The following is a 20,853-nucleotide window of genomic DNA, read 5'->3' on the forward strand; positions in this document are numbered from 1 at the left end:
AGCTTTCTCCTTCTAACCTTTGATGCCATATCCAATCAAAAACCTATCAATCTCTGCCTTAAATACACCCAGCGACCTGACCTCCACAGCTGCATGTGGCAACAAATTCCACAAATAAATTTCTTTACATCTCTATTTTGAAAGGGTTCCCTCTATCCTGAGGCTGTGCCCTCTTGTCCTACACTCTCCCACCATGGGAAACCTCCTTTCCACATCTACTCTGTCTAGGCCTTTCAACATTCAAAAGATTTCAATGAAAATCCCCTCATCCTTCTGAATTCCAGCGAGTTACAGACCCAGAGCCATAGGAAAACAGTTTTTCTGGTCAAAAGATGACCAGTCCTGTCATCTCACTATAGGTTACTAGTCCTCAGAAAGTCATTTAAGAGTATAAAGCTTGTTCTGTGCTTTGGATGCTGTTGAACTGAATGCAGAGTGTTACAGAAGTGCCTTATGTGATTCAGCAATATAGCAAAAAGAATTGCTTTGCTATTTCTAAACTCACTTTTAATGAACTTGCTATTTTTGTGTCTTTAACTATTTCTGCAGTATCAATGACCTAGATCAGTGTCATATTGAATTATATCACTTCTTTCTCTTGAGTTTTATTAATTTGAGAAGGCAGCACAGCAGTTTAGACGAACACAGTGGTTAGATGAACAAAACCTATCACTGGTAAATTTATAACAGATGCAATCTTAACTATTCCTTGTATTTCTTGTAAGATTAAAGAGGCCAGAACCAGTAAGAGCTATCATTTTTCTTGATAGCCCAAGGCATTGGTATCTATCCATGTCTCTTTTGGTGATCCAGTTGCTATATTAGGCTTTGTGAAATAAAGATTCTCTACTGAAGTTAGAAGGAAGTAAAATGCTTCCTAGAGTTCAAGACTAGTGCTCTTGTCAGGATAAGAAACAATCCATGACTGGAATTCTGATGCCCTGTCTGTGTATGGCTGGATATTATTAGATCTATTTATCCAAATGGTTTCACCAGAACTGCACCTTGCTGACTTCCTTTGGATCCCATGTTGGATTCTTATTACACAATGCTAAAATGTGGACAATGCAAAACTTAATTTAACTCTTTATACTTTATCACTGTATTGTGTATCATTGTGATGCTTTGAAGTCCAATACATGTATAATAAAAACAAAACATTGTGGAAACGCTCTGCAAGTCAGGCAGCTTCCATGGAAACAGAAAAAGTGTAAACATTTCACATCGAAGACATTTTGTAAGAACTGGAAAAGAGATATTTTACTAACATACTGACTTAATGCATTTTGAATTAATTGAATTGGAAAAAAAAGTCACATTTATGCTGAAATACAAGTTTGCAATCTAAGTCACCACTGAAGTAGCTAAAAATGTTGCAAGAACAGAAGACCCTGAACATTGATTTAGTGAAGAAGTTCCTTCACTTCCTATTATTTTCTTAGACACCTGGTGTTCCTGCTTTCTTGCAACTTGCCTTGTGTTCCTCCTCATGTTATCAGTTTGGCAGCACGAATGTCATGATCACTTTTATAAACTGTTTATATGATGTTCAGCTTTATCATGTTGCCATTAGAAAGAATGCAGAAGATGTTTGAGAAGCTCCTCGAGATTACCAAAGAGAAAGTGCTCGGAAAGCTGAAAGTTCTGAAGGTAGAGAAATGACCTGGTCTAGATGGACCGGACCTCAGGTTCTCAAACAGGTAGCTGAAGAGATTATGGAGGCAATAGTAATGGTCTTTCAAGAATTACTAAATTCTGGAGAACTGGAAGATCACAAATTTTGCTCGACTGTTTAAGAAGGCAGGAAGGCAGAGAAAGGAAATTATAAGCCAGCTAGCCTGACATCAGTAATTGGGATGATAGAGTCTATTATTAAGGATGCGGCTTCAGGGTACTTGGATATAAGGGGAAAATTTGGAATTAAGAGGTGCAAGGGATGTAGGATTCATTGAAGGTTAACTTCCAGGCTAAGTCACTAGTAAGGAAGACAAATGCAATTAATTTTGAGAGGACTAGAATATAAAAACAAGGATGTAATACTTAAACATTATAAGACATTGGTCAGAATGCACTACGACTATTGAGAGAAATTGAGAGAAATTTTGGGCCCCTCATGTAAGAAAGGATGTGCTGGCATTGGAGAGGGTCCAGATGGGGTCTGTAACAATGATTCTGGAAATGAAAGGATTTGAGTATGAGCAATGTTTGATGACTCTGGGCATGTACTCACTGAAGTTTAGAAGAAGGGGGGGGGGGGGGGAATATCATTGAAACCTATCAAATATCGAAAGGCCTAAACAGAGTGGATGTTAAGAGGAAGTTTCCTATAGTGGCTGAGTCTAGAAACAGAGGGCACAGCCTCAGAATAAAAAGATGTTCCTTTAGATGTCTTGAGGAGAAATGTCTTTAGCCAGAAGGTGGTGAATCTGTGGAATTAATTGCATCCAGACCATTGTGGAGGCCAAATCATTGGGTATATTTAAAGCAGAGGTTAACAGGTTTGTGATTAGTAAGGGTCTCAAACAGAGTTGAGAGAGATAATAAATCAGCCATCATTGAATGGCAGCAGAGACTTGATAGCCCAAAAGGGCTAATTCTGCTTCTATATCTTATGGTAGTATGGTCTTCAGATTCTTCAGTTAAATATTGCACTGAAAGCATTCTCCTTCCATCCTCAAGCAGTTATTGTTCTGGAGTACTGAAACATAATTCCTTTTAACAACACACTAAATTCATATTGTTTCATTGGTGTTATGATTTCAAGAAGCTCGCCAATTGAAGCCAAAGTGAATTTACAGGTTTTCTTAGGCCCAGTATCGACTCATGCTGAGTAGAGCTGATTAAAGGCTGATCATAAAATTAATCAATAAGTTTCAAGACCCAGGCCTCAGTAGCTCCATGTGCAACTAGATCTTCAATTTCCTCACTTTCAGATCCCTGTCAATTTGAATTAGCAACATCTCTTCCACAATCTCCATCAGCACAGTTGCACCACAAGGTTGTGTGCTTAGCCCCCAGCTCTACTTACAGTATACTTATGACTAGGAGTCTAAGCAAAACTCCAATGCAAGACCAAGGAACTGACTTTTGAACTCAAGAGGAGGAAGTCAGAAGTCCTTGAGCCAATCTTCACTGGGGGATCAGAGATGGAGAGGATTAGCAAGTTTAAATTCCTTGCTATTATCATTTCAGTGTACCTGTCCTATGTCTAGCAGCTACATGCCATTATAAAGAAGGCATGGCAGCACCTCTACTTCCTTAGAAGTTTGCAAAGATTTGACATGTCATCTAAAACTTTGTCAAACTTCTATACATGTATGGTATAGAGTGTATTTATTGGTTGGAGCCTGGTACGGAAACTCCAATGCCCTTGAATGGAAAATCCTCCAAAAATGCAATGGATATGGCCCAGCCTATGATGGGTAAAGTCCTCCACCATTGAGCACATCTACCTGAAGTGAAGTTGCAGGAAAGCAGCATTCATTGTTAAGGACCCCCCACCACCACCTAGGTCATGCTGTCTTCTCACTACTACCATCAGAAAGAAGGTACAGGAGCCTCAGCACCCACACCAGCAGGTTCATTAACCCACAACCATCAGGCACTTGAACCACTCGGGAGAACTTCACTCAACTTCACTTGCCCCATCATGGAACTGTTCTTTTTTTTTTAAAAACTTTTTTTATTGAGTTTTCAAATAATTACAGAAAGAAAAAGAAAATATATTTAAAAAAATACCCTTCCCCCCCTCCCCTTAGCCCCTCCCCCCTAACATCCCTATAGAAAAAAAAGAAAGAAAGAAAGAGTGCCTGGATATCGGAAGATCCCCACATGCTCCATGGAGTTCATAATAACTTTAGTATATATATTTATTTATTTCCCCAAATAACCAATTATTTTATCTTCGGAGCACCTATATATTTAATCCTGTCTTTTGTAAATAAGGTCGCCAAATTTTCAAAAATGTTTCATATTTATCTCTTAAATTATAAGTAATTTTTTCAAGTGGAATAAAGCTGGAAATTTCATTCTTCCAACGAACTATACTTAAGTATGCATCCGATTTCCAAGTAACTGCAATAGCCTTTTTGGCTACTGCCAGTGCAATTTTTATAAATTCTTTCTGATATTTATTCAATTCAGGAATAAATATTCAGGAAAAACTAAAAAATTTAATAAAATTGAATAAAAATTTATTAAATTCAGGAAAAACTAAAAAAATTATTTCTTGTATGTATAGCTTGATTCAAAAACAGGCAATTAAACAAGGAGTCCATAAGTCAAGACAAAAATGGGAAAGTGACTTGAATATTAAAATTGAAGAAACAAATTGGTCAAGACTATGTCTTGATAGTATGACAAATACAATAAGTGTCTGGTTAAGATTAGTGCAATATAATTTTTTACATCAATTATATATTACACCACAAAAAATAAATAAATTAAATCCAAATTTATCCGATCAGTGTTTCCGATGTAACCAAGAAATTGGTACTTTTTTACATTCTACTTGGTCTTGTTCTAAAATTCAACCTTTTTGGACAAATTTAAGAGTTTTATTGGAACAAATTATTGGAACACAACTTCCATATAATCCAATATTATTTTTATTAGGCGATATTGAAGGGATAAAACCGAAACCCAAATTGAATAAATAACAGAAAGAATTTATAAAAATTGCATGGAACTGTTCTTGATATTTATTATTAGAAGTATTTTGTTTTTTCTTCTCATTTTGTATGTGATGCACCATCAATAACTCTCGGAGACGTGAAGCGAGAGATAGGCTTTTATTAGCTGGAAGAGAGCAGTCAGCAGCAAGAGACCATCACACAACATCCTGGAGACTGAGGGAGGAGCAGTGCCTCCAACCGCCTTTATACAGGGGTCTGGGGGAGGAGCCACAGGAGCAGTCAGCAGGGGGTGGGGGTGTCCAGACAGGTATATGTAGTTCACCACAGTATGATCACAGTTTATTGTCTTTTGCACATTAATTGTTTTTTTCATCCTGTTGGGGGCAATCTTTCATTGATTCTATTGTGTTTCTTGTATTTCCTGTGAATGCCCACAAGAAAATGAATCTCAGGGTTGTATATGGTGACATATATGTACTTTGATAATAAATTTACTTTAAACTTTGGAAGTGCTATGTAGCTGGGACTAGTAATGGAAGAAATTTTGGAAGTCCCAGCACTTTGATGTGGCTAAGTATTAGCAGAGTCAAGCCCTTTGGTTTCTCATGCAACATTGAAGGCCTTGGTAAACAAGTGTAGAGGAGGAGAGAATTCTTGTCCCTGTAGGGTACAGAGAAACCTTCCAGGCACAGACTGAAGCAGTGGTGGGGGAAACGCAGCTGCCAAAGTCAAGTCAATGAGTACAACCCCAGGATGTCAATAGAATTTTAATTGAACTACATGTTTGGTCAAGGTCAATGAAAACATTGCATCTTTTATCTGAACCATTAGCTTTACATATTATTTATTATTATTATTACTCATTGCTCAACATTAATGGTCATCAGTATTCAGGGCTAAAGTTCACCTGTTCCATCGCACCTTTGACCGCTTAAGCTTGATATGCAAAACTCATAGCTTATATAGAAAATCACCTGTTCCAATTGTCTTGTGCGCATCACTAACTTGCCTTGCTCTTTTTTTTTGTAGAGAGAATAGTGTATAATTTACAGTGGCAAACAAACATGCAGTTGTTTCATCTACGCACCTAGTGTATGTAGTGAATGCTGATTATTACTAGACAGCTGTATCATTTTCTGTTATCAATGGCAATAATGAGACTATTTAAGTATCTGCATTCTTAATCTCTACTTCGTCATTGACCCAAACTGATTTGCAATGTGCAGGTGTAGGCAAAACCTCTCAGTGGGCTGTCCCCTTATTCTTTTCAATTTCTTACACTTCGGAACTCCCCAGCTGAACAGGCCTCTTCTGCTAAGCAGCATGATTCAAAAGAAAGACCAACATTACTGGATCTGACACTTGCAGCCACCAGCTCTGTTACTGGCACCCTGACTGCTGGAAGCATAGTTCACTTGAGCCATCAGCAAATACTCAAGCTGCTGAGCATGTTGACTTGTAACTCCCTTGTAAATCCCTTGATATTCCCTAGGACCTTGAAGGAGGTTAGTGTAGAAATAGCAGGGGCTCTGACAGAAATATTTCAAATGTCATTAGAGACGGGAATGGTGCCAGACGATTGGCGTATTGCTCATGTGGTTCCATTGTTTAAAAAGGGTTCTAAGAGTAAACCTAGCAATTATCAGCCTATAAGTTTGAAGTCAGTGGTGGGTAAAATAATGGAAAGTATTCTTAGAGATAGTATATATAATTATCTGGATAGACAGCATCTGATTAAGAACAGTCAACATGGATTTGTGCGTGGAAGGTCATGTTTGACAAATCTTATTGAATTTTTTGAAGAGGTTACTAGGAAAGTTGATGAGGGTAAAGCAGTGGATGTTGTCTATATGGACTTCAGTAAGGCCTTTGACAAGGTTCCACATGGAAGGTTAGTTAGGAAGGTTCAATCGTTAGGTATTAATATTGAAGTAGTAAAATGGATTCAACAGTGGCTGGATGGGAGATGCCAGAGAGTAGTGGTGGACAACTGTTTGTCAGGTTGGAGGCCAGTGACTAGTGGGTGTGCCTCAGGGATTTGTATTGGGTCCAATGTTGTTTGTCATATACATTAATGATCTGGATGACGGTGTGGTAAATTGGATTAGTTAAGTATACAGATGATGCTAAGATAGGTGGCATTGTGGATAATGAAGTAGGTTTTCAAAGCCTGCAGAGAGATTTAGGCCAGTTAGAAGAGTGGGCTGAAAGTTGGCGGATGGAGTTTAATGCTGATAAGTGTGAGGTGCTACATTTTGGTAGGACTAATCAAAATAGGACATACATGGTAAATGATAGGGCATTGAGAAATGCAGTAGAACAGAGTGATCTAGGAATAATGGTGCATAGTTCCCTGAAGGTGGAGTCTCATGTGGATAGGGTGGTGAAGAAAGCTTTTGGTATGCTGGCCTTTATAAATCAGAGCTTTGAGTATAGGAGTTGGGATGTAATGTTAAAATTGAACAAGGCATTGGTGAGGCCAAATTTGGAGTATTGTGTACAGTTCTGGTCACTAAACTATAGGAAAGATGTCACCAAAATAGAGAGAGTACAGAGGAGATTTACTAGAATGTTACCTGGGTTTCAGCACCTAAGTTACAGGGAAAGGTTGAACAAGTTAGGTCTTTATTCTTTGAAGGTTGAGGGGGGACTTGATAGAGGTATTTAAAATTATGAGGGGGATAGATAGAGTTGACGTGGATAGGCTTTTTCCGTTGAGAGTAGGGGAGATTCAAACAAGAGGACATTTTTTTAAAATTAAATTTTTAAGAGAGTTACATAAAATGAATAGAATAATAGAGTAATGAAAGTTAATATCAGCCCTCCCCCCCCCTTTAACCCTTCCCCCTTAACATCCCTATCTAAAAAAAAAGAAAAAAGAGGGAAAAAAAAGAGAAAGAAAGAAAGAAAGATTGCCTGGATATCGGAAGATCCCCACATGCTCCATGGAGTTCAAAATAGCTTTAGTATATATCTTTATTTATTTTTTTTCCCCATATAGCTAATAATTTTATCTTTGAATGACCTAGATATTTAATCCTATCTTTTGTAAATAAGGGTGCCAAATTTTCAAAAATATATCATATTCATTTCTTAAATTATAAGTAATTTTTTCAAGTGGAATGCAGCTAAATATTTCATTATTCCAACAGTCCATAGTTAAGTATGAATCTGATTTCCAAGTAACTGCAATAGCTTTTTTGGCTACTGCCAATGCAATTTTTATAAATTTTTTCTGATATTTATTCAATTTAGGTTTCAGTATTATCCCTTCAATATTGCCTAATAAAAATAATATTGGGTTATGTGGAAGTTGTATTCCAATAATTTGTTCCAGTAAAAGTCTTAAATTTATCCAAAAAGGTTGAATTTTAAAACAAGACCAAGTAGAGTGTAAAAAAAGTACCAATTTCTTGATTACATCGAAAACATTGGTCAGATAAATTTGGGTTTAATCTATTTATTTTTTGTGGTGTAATACATAATTGATGTAAAAAATTGTATTTTACTAATCTAAGTCGGAATTTGACAGTTGTATTCGTCATACTGTCAAGGCATAGTCTTGACCAACTTGTTTCATCAATTTTAATATTCAAATCAGTTTCCCATTTTTGTCTTGACTTATGAATTCCTTGTTTAATTGTCTGTTTTTGAATCAAATTATACATACAAGAAGTAAATTTTTTAATTTTTCCTTTTTGAATTAAAATTTCTATTTCATTAGGCTTCGGCATTAACATTGTTTGACCCAGTTTATCTCCTAAATAAGCCCTTAATTGAAAGTAACAGAAAAGAGTGTTGTTTGATATTTTATATTTATTCTTTAGTTGATCGAACGACATCAATATACCTCCTTCAAAACAGTCACCTATATATCTAATCCCTTTTTGAAACAGTTATATAAAAGTTGGTTATCCATTGTAAAAGGAATAAGTCTATTTTGAATTAGGGTTCTCTTTGCTAATAAAGATTTCTTTATTTCATCATCAACATTTATCTTATTCCATAAATCAATCAAATGTTTTAATATAAGAGATTGTTTCTTTTCCCGTATCCATTTGGATTCCCATTTATATATAAAATCTTCTGGTATATTTTCTCCTATCTTATCTAACTCTATTCTAATCCATGCCGGTTTATCTTCATCAAAAAAGATGCAATAAATCTAAGTTGATTTGCTTTATAATAATTCTTAAAATTTGGGAGTTGTAACCCTCCTAGGTCAAATTTACATGTCAATTTTTCCAATGATACTCTTGACATCTTACCTTTCCAAAGAAACTTCCTCACACATTTATTCAACTCTTGAAAAAACTTCTGCGGCAGTTGTATTGGTAATGTTTGGAATAAATATTGTAATCTAGGAAAATATTCATTTTTACAGCTTTAACTCTACCTACTAATGTTATTGGTAAAATCATCCATTTATCAAGATCCTCTTGAATTTTTTTTCAATAATGGTAAATAATTTAATTTATATAAATTCTTTATATCATTATCGACTCTTATACCTAAATATTTTATACCATTTGTCGGCCATCTAAATTGAGTTACTAATCGACATTGACTATAATCTCCTTTAGTAAGGGGTAAAATTTCACTTTTAACCCAGTATACTTTATACCTTGATATTTTCCCATATTCTTCCAATCTAAAAGACAGTTTATGCAACGAATGCAATGGGTTTGTTAGATAAATCAGAACATCATCAGCAAATAAATTAATCTTATATTCCTCCTGAAACAAGAGGACATTGAGTTGAGAGTTAAGGGGCAAAAGTTTAGGGGTAACACAAGGGGGAACTTCTTTACTCAGAGAGTGGTAGTTATGTGGAATGAGCTTCCAGTAGAAGTGGTAGAGGCAGGTTCGATTTTGTCATTTAAAAAAAAAATTGGATAGGTATATGGACAGGAAAGGAATGGAGGGTTATGGGCTGAGTGCAGGTCGGTGGGGCTAGGTGAGATTAAGTGTTCAGCACGGACTAGAAGGGCCAAGATGGCCTGTTTCTGTGCTGTTATTGTTATATGGTTATATGGAAATATAGCCCTGTTGCTAGTTCTCCATTGATTGAAAGCATGCCCTAATACTCCTGCACAGGACTCAGATGATGCACAATGCCCCACTATGTGCTTTCCTGCTGTTCTGTCCATACACCAAACATGTCATACTTTTTCAAGTTAGCTGCCCTATTGAGGGAGAGTCAAGAACAATTTGAAGACTTGTGTTGCAAAAATAAGTATTGTTTAGAGTTATTGTGAGAAGATATAAGGATAAGATTAAAGAGTTCATACTGGTGCTAAGCAGGGCTTTGCACCCAGGGTATTGCATTCCTTTCCTGAAAGAGGGTTACTTGCATCAGTGGGAATGCAATAGTGATTCACTTGTCTGGAGCCTGGGGTAACAGGTTTGTCACAATTGGTAGATTAGATTAATAAAGTAGAGTAGAGTAGGCCTCTAGCATCCAAGGTCTAGACGAATGATAAGTAATCTCATTTAAACATATAAAACTCTTGGAGAACCCAGCAGGGTGAATGCAAGGAGTTTGTTTCCCTGGCTGTTGAGTCTAGATGCAACAGGGTGGTGGTCATGGTCTCGGAATTGGGTGGGCCACTTAGGGCTGAGAAACGGAGAAACCTCTTTACTCAGAATCAATGAATCTCTGGAGTTCCTTACCTTGGAGTGGTGTGGAGGTTTATCACAGAGACTGATAATTCAGAATTTTAAATGTAATTGACTGATATGAGGATATTACAGGAAAATGGTGCTGGAATAGAGGGTTTGCTATGATCTTGATGAATGGCAGAGCAATTTCAAATGGTTGGATGGCCTACTTCTGCTTCATGCTTTAAGTTCTTTTGTTACCAAATGTACTGCTTGAGCTAATCACTCAATAATTATATGGTTTGTATCATAAATGTGGTTGGAATGATGGTTTGATTTTGTCTTTAATTCCAATGAACTAAACAAACTAACTGGGAGTAATGACATTATGAGAAGTTGTTATACTCTCCTTTTAATTAGATAATCACAAACAGCATGACCATGAAAAGGCTCCTATTGTACAGCAACAGCCAGGAAAGTGGAGCAGCACACACAAAATGCTGGTCAGGTAGCATCTGTGGAAGGACATGAATAGTCAATGTTTCGGGCAAGAACCTTCATCAAGACTGGTGTTATGTTTCCCACCATAGATGCTGCCTGACATGCAAGGTTCCTCCAGCATTTTGAGTGTTGCTTCAGATTTCCAGCATCTGCAGTCTCCCTTGTAACTCCATGAACACTGAGATTTGTTATTGCCTTTACTGTAATGTGCCTCCAGAGTAGCCTAGAAATGGCAAATCTTCTTTAACTACATCAATGATTTTCTCAAAGAGGTTACAGATGGTAGGGTAGGTCTTGATGAAGGTAAATTGTGCTTGTGTGTGGATTAGACACTGGAGTCAGGATTTAGTGCTTGGAGAATCTTCTTTTGTCCAGAACTCTTTGGGCAGGCATGGTGACTCAAGTCAGAGGTAAAGCATACTAACACAATATAAATACTGCACGGCACCCAACAGTGATCACTTGCATCATAGATGAGCTCTACATTCAGGGAGTGAGGGTCAGTAGAGTGATCATAATGTCCAAATGTGAAGTCCTTAGTGAGAAGCAGGTGAATTCAATGACATCCTGCAGTGTTAGTAATCCTGAAATCCTAACAAATGCATTTGCTCTCTGCACTATTTCTTTAATTATTTTTATTGAAACTTAGTCATTTTAAAATATTTTTACAGCACTGCTATAACAAAACAACAAATGTCATGACACATCAATGATAATAACCTGTGCCAGAATGAGGAGATCAGAAACAGGTTATTATCATTGATGTGTCATGACATTTGTTGTTTTGTTATAGCAGTGCAGTAAAAATATTTTAAAATGACAATAAGTTTCAATAAAAATAATTAAGTAGTGCAAAAGAGGAATTTCTATTCCTTCTCTGCTACTACAGTTGTATCTATGAAAATTGGCAAACCTCCATTAGCATTTCTTCTGTGAAATACAGACTACATAGATACATTGCTTGCTGAGCACACAAAATAGACTTCTCCTTAAGTACACTCATTAGAATTCTGCCTTCTCCTCCCTCTTCTGCCAGGTTGCTGAATTCTGTATGCTCACCTTCATCCTCTCTTTCTGCCTGAACTAAACGGAAGTGCACTCAAGCACCTTTGTCACGAGGAACACTTTGAAGTCTGAAATCAATATACTCAAGGACTTTCAGCAAAAGCAGTCAATGCAGACTGCCAGAGTTGCCTCAGGTTCTGAAAAACGATCAACATAAGACTTAGACCATAAGACATAGTAGTAGACGTAGGCCATTCAGCCCATTCAGGCTGCTCTGGCATTTCATCATGGCCAATTTATTATCCCTGTAAACCCAATTCTCTTGCCTTGTCCCTATAAACTTTAATGAACCAATCAATCTCTGCTTTAAATATACCTATTGTCTTGGCCTGCATAGCTGTCTATGGCAATGAATTCCACAGATTCACCACCCTTTGACTAAAGAAATTTCCCTCATCTCTGTTCTAAATGAGCATCCCTCAATTCTAAGCTTGTGCCCTCTGGCCCGAGACTCCTCAAACTTAGGGAACAATCATTCCACATCCACTCTACCTAGTGTTATGATCCAGCAACAATGAATATATAATTGAGACAGGTTTTTTATAACAAATAAAACATTTATTAAACACTGCTTTAAAAAACCCCCAAAAGTAAACAAACGACTAACTTAACTGGAAGTCAGCTGCGATACAGCAGCTTGAACAGTTCTTAAAGCGAGAAATGCGAACATAGTTCTTTAAAGTAGAATTGCAAAAAAGTCCAAAATGATTTACAGTCAGTTAGGAGAGACTTTCCTTGGAGTAATAAATCCTCTTTCACGACGTTACTGCTGATCCCAGCCGAAGTATGCTTTGATGAGGGATTTACGGTCGAAGGAAATAAAACGGCTTAAAGGCACTGACCTTTCCTTGCCAAAACTCTGCATCCAACTCTTTCTGCTCTTTTGGCAAAGCAGGAGTTATCTTGGACACAAGTTACTAATTCCTTGTATGAAGATTAAATAAAGGTCGAACCGGTTTTACCGCCGACATCAACTTTCCTTGATCCTCCAGCTTCTCAAACTTCGATAAATCTTCACTCTCCAACTGGACTGAACTGGCAGTATTGTAGCAAAACTGCCAGCAATAACCTTTGAGACTTAAGGCAGAAAGTAAAACTCCACATTAAAACAAAACTGCAACAAAACATTGAATACACAGCAAAACGGAGTCACTGGTGAATTCAACCACGAACTGCCCCTGCATCACAGGGAAGGGTTCTCCTTTTATACCCTGTTGAAAAAAAACTGGCAGGAAAATTACATCACTCCACCATTACAAGACCATTACATCATGCCCAGCATAGCCTCAATTACATCATGGTCATGTGACAGGCACAAGATACCCACGGGTACGTAACACTAGACCTTTCAATATTCGATAGGTTTCAATAAGATCCTTCCTCATTCTTCTAATCTCCAGCAAATACAGGCCCACATCTATCAAATACTCCTCCTATGTTAACCCTTTCATTTCTGTGATCATTCTTGTGAATCTCCTCTGGACTCTCTCCAATACCGACACATCTTTTCTTAGATAAGGGGCCCAAAATTGTTCACAATATTCCAAGTGTGGTTCAACCAGTGCCTTATAATGTCACTCCACTCTCCAAGAAGGGAGAGAGGTAGAAAAAAGGAAACTATAGGCTAGTTAGTCTGACCTCAGTGGTTGGGAGGATATTGGAGTCGATTACGAAGGTTGAGGTCTCAGGGCACATGATAAAATAGGCATGGTTCCCTCAAGAGAAGATCTAACCAATTTGTCAAGCAAGAATTCTTTCAAGGAATAATAAACAGGACAGACAAAGGAGAATCGGTTGATGTTATATACTTGGATTTTCAGAAGGCCTTTGACAAGGTGCCATGCATGAAGCTGCTTAGCAAGCTACGAGCTCATGGTATTATAGGAAAGATTCTAGCATGGATAAAGCATTGATTGGTTGGTACAGGCAAAGAGTGGAGCTTTATCTTTGGGCTGCGGTGACTAGTGATGTTTCACAGGGTCTGTGTTGGGACTGATACACTTGCATTATATGTGAATGATTTGGATGATGGAATTAATGGCTTTGTTGAAATGTTTGCAGATGATTTGAAGATAGATGGAGGGGCAGGTAGCTTTGAAGAAGTAGTGAAGCTACAGAAGGACTTGGACAGGTTAGGAGAATGGGCAAAGAAATGACAGATAGAATACTGTGTCGGAAAGTGTATGGCCATGCACTTTGGTAAAAGAAATAAAAGGAGAGAGAAATACAAACAAACTGAGGTGCAAAGGGACTTGGGAGTCCTTGTGCAGGATTCCCTAAAGGTTAATTGGCAGGTTGAGTCTGTGGTGAGGAAGGCAAATACAATGTTAGCATTCATTTCAAGAGGACTAGAATTTAAAAGCAGGCATGTTATGTTGAAACTTCATAAAGCACTGGCCTCACTTGGAGTATTGTAAGCAGTTTTGGGCCCCTTATCTTTGAAAGGATGTGCTAAGATTGGAGAGGGTTCAAAGGAGGTTCACGAAAATAATTCCAGGATTGAATGGCTTGTCATATGTAGAGCGTTTGATGGCTCTGGGACTGTATTCACTATAATTCAGAGGAATGAGGGGTGACCTCATTGAAACCTATCAAATGGTGAAAGGCCTTGATAGAGTGGATGTCAAGAGGATGTTTCCTATGGTGGGAGAGTCTAAGACCAGAGGACACAGTCTCAAAAAAGAGGGGTGTCCATTTAGAACGGAGATGAGGAGGAATTTTTTTAGCCAGAGAGTGGTGAATCTGTGGAATTCTTTGCCACAGGCAACTGTAGAGACCAAGTCTTTATGTATATTTAAGACAGGTTGATAGATTCTTGATTAGTCAGGGCAGGAAGGGATATGTGGAGAAGTTCAGAGATTAGGGCAGAGAGGAAAATAGGGTCAGCCATGATCCAAGGGCAGAGCAGACTCGATGGGCTGAATGGCCTAATTCTGTTCCTATGTCTTATGGTCTTATAAAGCCATCCTTGCTTTAGTATTTCACAGCTTCCTGAAATGAATGCTGACATTACATTTGTTTTCCTTACCACTAACCTACAAGTTACCCTTTAGGGAATCCTGCATAAGGACTCCCACATCTCTTTGCACTTCTGATTTTTGAATTTTCTGCCCACTTAGAAAATAGTATTTGCCTTTATTTCTTCTACCAAAGTGCATGACCAAGCACTTCCCTGCACTATATTCCATCTGCCTCTTCTTTTCCCATTCCCCAGTTCTGTCCAAGTCCTTTTGCAGACACCCTGCTTCCTCAACATTACCCCTCCCCTCCAGCTATCTTTGTATTGTCTGAAAACTTGGCCACAAAGCCATCAATTCCATCACCCAAATCACTGATAAATAGCATGAAAAGAAGCAGTTCTAATACTGACTCCTGATTTAATGAGAACAAATTGGAGTATAATCTGCCTACTTTAGTATGCAGTGACCATTCTGTCTTTCTAACCACATTATCTTATTGTGTTCCCATTTTTACAGATCTTTGAACTAGTACTCCAAGGTCCATTGATTTCCCAATACTCCCTAAGACTTCTTCATCCCTGGTGTATGTCCTAGGCACACTGGTGCTCCCAAAATGCATCACTTTAGATTTCTCTGGATCAATCTACATCTGCCATTTTCAACACATCAACATCTCTCTGCAGCCTGACAAACTTCTGCCCTTTTAATCACTCCGCTAATCTTCATGTCTGCCATCACTCTCCTATTGTCAATACAATTTTTGGTCCAGTTTGCCAACATCCCCTGGATTCCTTGGTCCCGAAGCTTTTGAACCATTTTCCCTGTGGGTCCTTGTGAAAGTCCTCACCCACGATCATGTACATTACCTCTATGTCTCTGCCCTCATCAAAACACTTTGTTACCTCTTCAAAGGCAACATCTGTCCCTGACAATACAATGTTGACTCTGATTAGTCCATACCTTTACAAATGGTCATTATTCCTCTTCCTCAAAATATTTTCCTGCGTCTTTCCTACCACATGCGGTAGACTCACAGGTTTATAGTTATAAGGCCTTTTCCTGCGGCCATTCTTGAAAGGGGGAGACAAAATTCACTGTCTTCAAGTCATCTTGTACCTCACTTGTGTCCAATGAAGATATAAAAATCTCATTCAGAGCCACAGCAATTTCTTCCCCTCCAGTGATCAAAACCCCCATCTCTAAGACATGGGAGTATGTCCTTTTATTGAGAAAGACCTACATTAGACTTTCACCTACTCCTTCACCAAATTCTCCAATCATAAAGTCTGTTTCCTTTGTGAATACTGATGATAACCTCACCTATACCTTTTGGCTTCGTGCACAGATTGTCTATGTTGTTCCTAATGGGTCCAACTTCTCCCCCCACCTCCACCAACGTTATTCCTTTACCCTTAATGTATTCATGGAGCACCAGTGTTCTTATTTATGCTTCCAAATACCAGTTCTTTCTTGTCATCTTAACGCAAAGCTGGCTACCAAACTGAGACTTATTTTGGTCCCAAGGGATCAAATCACAGTCTGTCTACTCAACATGGTCATACTGTACTTTTCAGCGGAAGAGATTGTCTAAGTTATGCTATAAATGTTCAACCCATGCAATTCAATTACTTTACAATGCCAACAATGGGTGCTATAGAGCCAAATACGACTTGTTTTTTCGGAGGACATATTTTATTATCAGTTGCCCATGAAGCAATATCAAGCTTCCTATGTCATTTTCTTATTTTCCAGATGGCATTTATTCATGTGACTGCAGTGAAGGACCAGTTGCCAAAAGAAGTTGATGGTGCAACACGTTACCTGATAGTGAAAGAAACTGAAATCAAACACATTACCAAAGCTCATCTACACTTCAAAGACACAGAGTCCCCAGAGAGTGAACTGATGTTTATAATAACCAAACCCTGTTTTTCTTCAAATAAGCAGAGGTAGGCTACCCAATTCTTTCTACTTAGTTTATTCCATTCAATATATTCCTTTCTTTGAATGCGATGGATGATTTTCACAGTGTTACAGAGAATCTTCGTTGTTCATTTTAATCTCCTAGTTTAATGGGGCTCGGTTTCTGCTTTGGATGAAATTGAAAGTCATAGCTCAAGTTTTTTTTCTCCATAAATTGCATCTGTTTTGAAATATACTTTGCTCTTGCCTGCATTCAAAATTCTTCACAATAATTTTGTTTTAAAAATATACATCCTTAGAGTTAAATGAGATACTGTGGTCAAAATGATAAATCTAATTAAAAGAGGTTATCTTAAAACAATTTTTCCTCTTTACATTCATGTACTGAAGAATGATAACAAACAATCTTGAATCTTTTAAGTTAACTATTAATTGCTGCCTATGAATAACTTGATTCTAAATCATTGCAAATCACTTTTCTATTTTCAGGTTAGTTTAGGAAGCTACAAGAAGTTACTTAATGAATTACAAATATTTATATATCAACTTGGAATCTCTCAAAACATGTGGCTTGGTGATTTGTGAACAAAAGTTCCAGCTTATTTTCTGGAGATAGCTCGAAGAACTGCCTATATGTGCAGATAGTGGAACGCTGGTTAATTTATTGCAAGGCATAGTAAATTCAGAGTGGGTGCTGACTACTTCCAGTAGATCTTTTTTTCCAAACTGTAGAGGAAATATGAATGGCACTGATGGTAATTTATGAATAAAATTCTGGGATTTATTGCTTGATGTTGATAAAAAGGAATTGGGGTAGAAAAAATACAGCAGAATACAGGATAAACGGGCTGCATGGATCAGCAGTCTGGAGGTATACAGAAGATAAATATAACCTTTTCCTCTGATTGTTACTGTGTTGAATTATCAGATGGTTTTGGTGATAATAGAACATACTGATATTTAATGCAACAAATTTGTGAAATAAATATTTACCAATTAATGTGATTTCTTCGAATCCCACTTCTTTCCTGGTTTCAGCTTTTGTATTTAACAGTAATTTAGTATGGTTTATCCAATAGTTAGTCAATGGATTATATTTTGTCTACAATAATAAATTTTAGATTTGTATCACATTGTTTGAGAATTGACAGAATTTTGTGCCAACATGGTTATCAATCACATCTCTCCTCATCCATACTGAGATCCTCCTTAAATATCCCTTGGAATAGCATGAATATAAGATGGAAAATCCATGTTATGTTCTATGTCAGAAACACTTTATAAACAGCAATAAACAATCCGCAGTAGGAACTTAGTAGGTTGAGTAGCATCTATGGAAGGGAAGGCATTTTTGACATTTATATCAAATCCCCGAGTTTTGAAACCTTGGGTTTTAACCCGAAACTCCCACTGATACTGTTCAACCCACAGAGATCCTCCAGCTGATTGTTTGTTATGTAGTTGTGCTACCTTTTGCAAAGTTTGTATGCAATGTCAGGATGGGACAGAAATAGGACCCAATGAGACTGCGATGAATTCTAGATTTGCAAAGCTGTGTCAGTAATAACAATTGCTTGAAATACTTTGTCATAGAAGGCATTTATAGAAAAATATCCTTTACAAATTGACTCTAATGTCTGATTCATACTTTAGAATTTCAGGACAGTAAATCCAAAAATCAGGTTGTATGATTGAAAATTAGATATGTGCCTCCTTATGGATATAAGATCTAGAACTAAGAAAATGTACAATTATAATGTGGAGAAAGTTTATTTGATTCAGAAATTTTGTCCTGATTTTGCATTACAGAATACCTGATGCAGGCAAAATTGTTTTCACAGACACCATAAAAAATATGATGAAGGATCCTTCTGTTCCCATGCTGAAATCCTTTACACAGGTACCTTGAGTAAAATGCTAGATTGTATTATGAGAGAATTCTACATTTTAAATTAATGTGATATGTGCAATGCAGCGTTTAAAATATGATTACATTTTCAAAAGGATTGAGCAATTCATGACTGTAGCATTCTTTCAAATACTTTAATGCATTCTGTTGTTGCCATCAGGAAACACATAAAATATAAGTTTACAGTGTCCTTTACTGTGTCTTGTACTGTTAGAATTGTACTGATAATTGGTATTAAAGGTAATGGAAATTAAGAGGGGTTAAGCTGCTTCTGTTTTTGTTTAATTATATTAGGCTGCTGCTGCCAGAATTTGGTCACAGTTTGCTCTGTTTTATAATGAAAATAGAAATGCTCTGATTTCCTCCATGAGCTCTGGTAATATCATTATGTGTAGATTAGTTGGAGAAATTTTATGGGAGTTCAATCAACTAAAGGAACACAGTGGTCAGCTACTCATGAAATGACTATGAAGACATTCCATACAGTCGTGTAAGTGACATATCTTGCCATAAATGTTCAATATATTTTTAATTTCAAACAGAGTAAAAAACACTGCAGGGCTAAAAGGGAATGGACTAACTGGACGTCTTACTCAAAGAAAATGTTCAACAGGTCAGGAAGCACCAATGAAGGAGAATCAGGGATAACTTTTCAGGTCGATGACTTCTGAAGCCTTACAAAGAACTGAAGGAGATGTAATGCTCTGAACAGATTCTATCTGTATTGTAAGGTTCTATGACTATTTCAGAGGAACTGTGATATCTGCAATTTCCCAGTGTTACCGGTGATGTCCATTCCTAAGATACTTCTTCAATTTTGTTTTTTTTAACCAGGTGATAAACCTACTGCGGACCATGAAAATGTTCATGTTGTTGTACATGGGGACCTGCTGTTTTTGCTGGCAGTTACATTTAAATCATAAGATTAATGAAGGAATTAAGAATTTTCAGTTGAACAATCTCCTTTATCATCACTAGTTACTAGTGATCTCTTCTGTAGTACTCCAGTCATTAACCCAAGCTTACTTTGAGCTGGATTTTCAAAGAAAAGTGTCCGAAAAACAGTTTAGATTGCTTTGAATTGGACAATCCAGAGAAATTAGATTGTTCAAAGTACGCTTATTATCAAAGTACATATATGTCACCATATACAACCCTGAGATTTGTTTGCTTGTGGGCATACACAGTAAACACAAGGAACATAATAGAGTCAAAGGAAGACAGAACCCAACAGCATGGGCAAATAATCTAAGTGCACAAGACAACAAACTGTGCAAATACAAAAGGAAAACAGAAATAATAATAATAAATATCAAGAATGTGAGGTGATGAGTCCTTAATGTGAGTCCACCAGTCGTGGGAACAGTTCAATAATATGGCGAATGAAGTTACCTCAATGGTTGAAGGGTAATAACTGTTCCTGAACCTGGTCCTGGGGCTGCTGTACCTCCTTCCTGATGGTAGCTGTGAGAACAGTGCATGTCCTGGGCGATGGGGGTCTGTAATGATGGAAGCTGCCTTTTTGAGGGATCGCTCCTTGAAGACATCCTGGATGCTACGGAGGCTAGTGCCCACGATGGAGCTGACTAAGTTTCAGTCAATATACTCTTTACCACACATCGAGAGAAGTTGGTTAAAGTTTTCAGAATCAGACTCAGGTTTAATATCACCAGCATATGTCATGAAATTTGTTAACTTTATGGCAGCGGTACAATGAAATACAAGATTAATAAATATAGAGAAAAAAACTGAATTATGGTAAGTATGTATGTCTATTAAATAAACAAATAAAATACATAGTGCAGAAAAAAATGAAATAAAAAAGTAGCGAGGTAGTGTTCATGGGCTCAATGACCGTTTAGAAATTAGACAACAGAATGGAAGAAGCTGTTCCTGAATCACTGACTGTGTGCCTTCGACCTTCTGTACCTCCTTCCTGATGGTAACAATGAGAAGAAGGTAGGTCCTGGGCAGTGGGTGTCCTTAATGATAGACGATGCTTTCCTAAAGCACTGCTCCTTGAAGATGGTTTTGGAAACTACGTAGGCTAGTACTAATGAATTGAATTGAATTGACTTTATTACTTACATCCTTCATATACATGAAGATTAAAAATCTTTATGTTACATCTCCTTCTAAATATGCAATTTATAGTAATTTAAAATAAATAGTACGTATGTACAACAGGACAGTCAATATAACATAGAAATATAATTGTATCAGTATGAATTAATCAGTCCGATGGCCTGGTGGAAGAAGC

General features: G+C 37.3%; 1 protein-coding gene across 4 annotated transcripts in view; it reads left to right on the forward strand.

Annotated features, from left to right (window-relative positions):
- The window catches only part of frem1b (Fras1 related extracellular matrix 1b), a 214,248-nt gene that overhangs the window by 51,151 nt on the left and 142,244 nt on the right, over window positions 1–20,853 (forward strand). For all 4 annotated transcript variants that reach the window (XM_073063069.1, XM_073063070.1, XM_073063071.1 and 1 more), the window contains 2 exons: window positions 16,514–16,710; window positions 18,494–18,584. In XM_073063069.1, coding sequence (XP_072919170.1) covers window positions 16,514–16,710; window positions 18,494–18,584 — 288 coding nt within the window. The remainder of the gene's footprint in view (window positions 1–16,513; window positions 16,711–18,493; window positions 18,585–20,853) is intronic.

Source organism: Hemitrygon akajei, chromosome 12 (assembly GCF_048418815.1).
Source record: "Hemitrygon akajei chromosome 12, sHemAka1.3, whole genome shotgun sequence".
In the NCBI taxonomy this organism is placed as follows: domain Eukaryota; kingdom Metazoa; phylum Chordata; class Chondrichthyes; order Myliobatiformes; family Dasyatidae; genus Hemitrygon; species Hemitrygon akajei.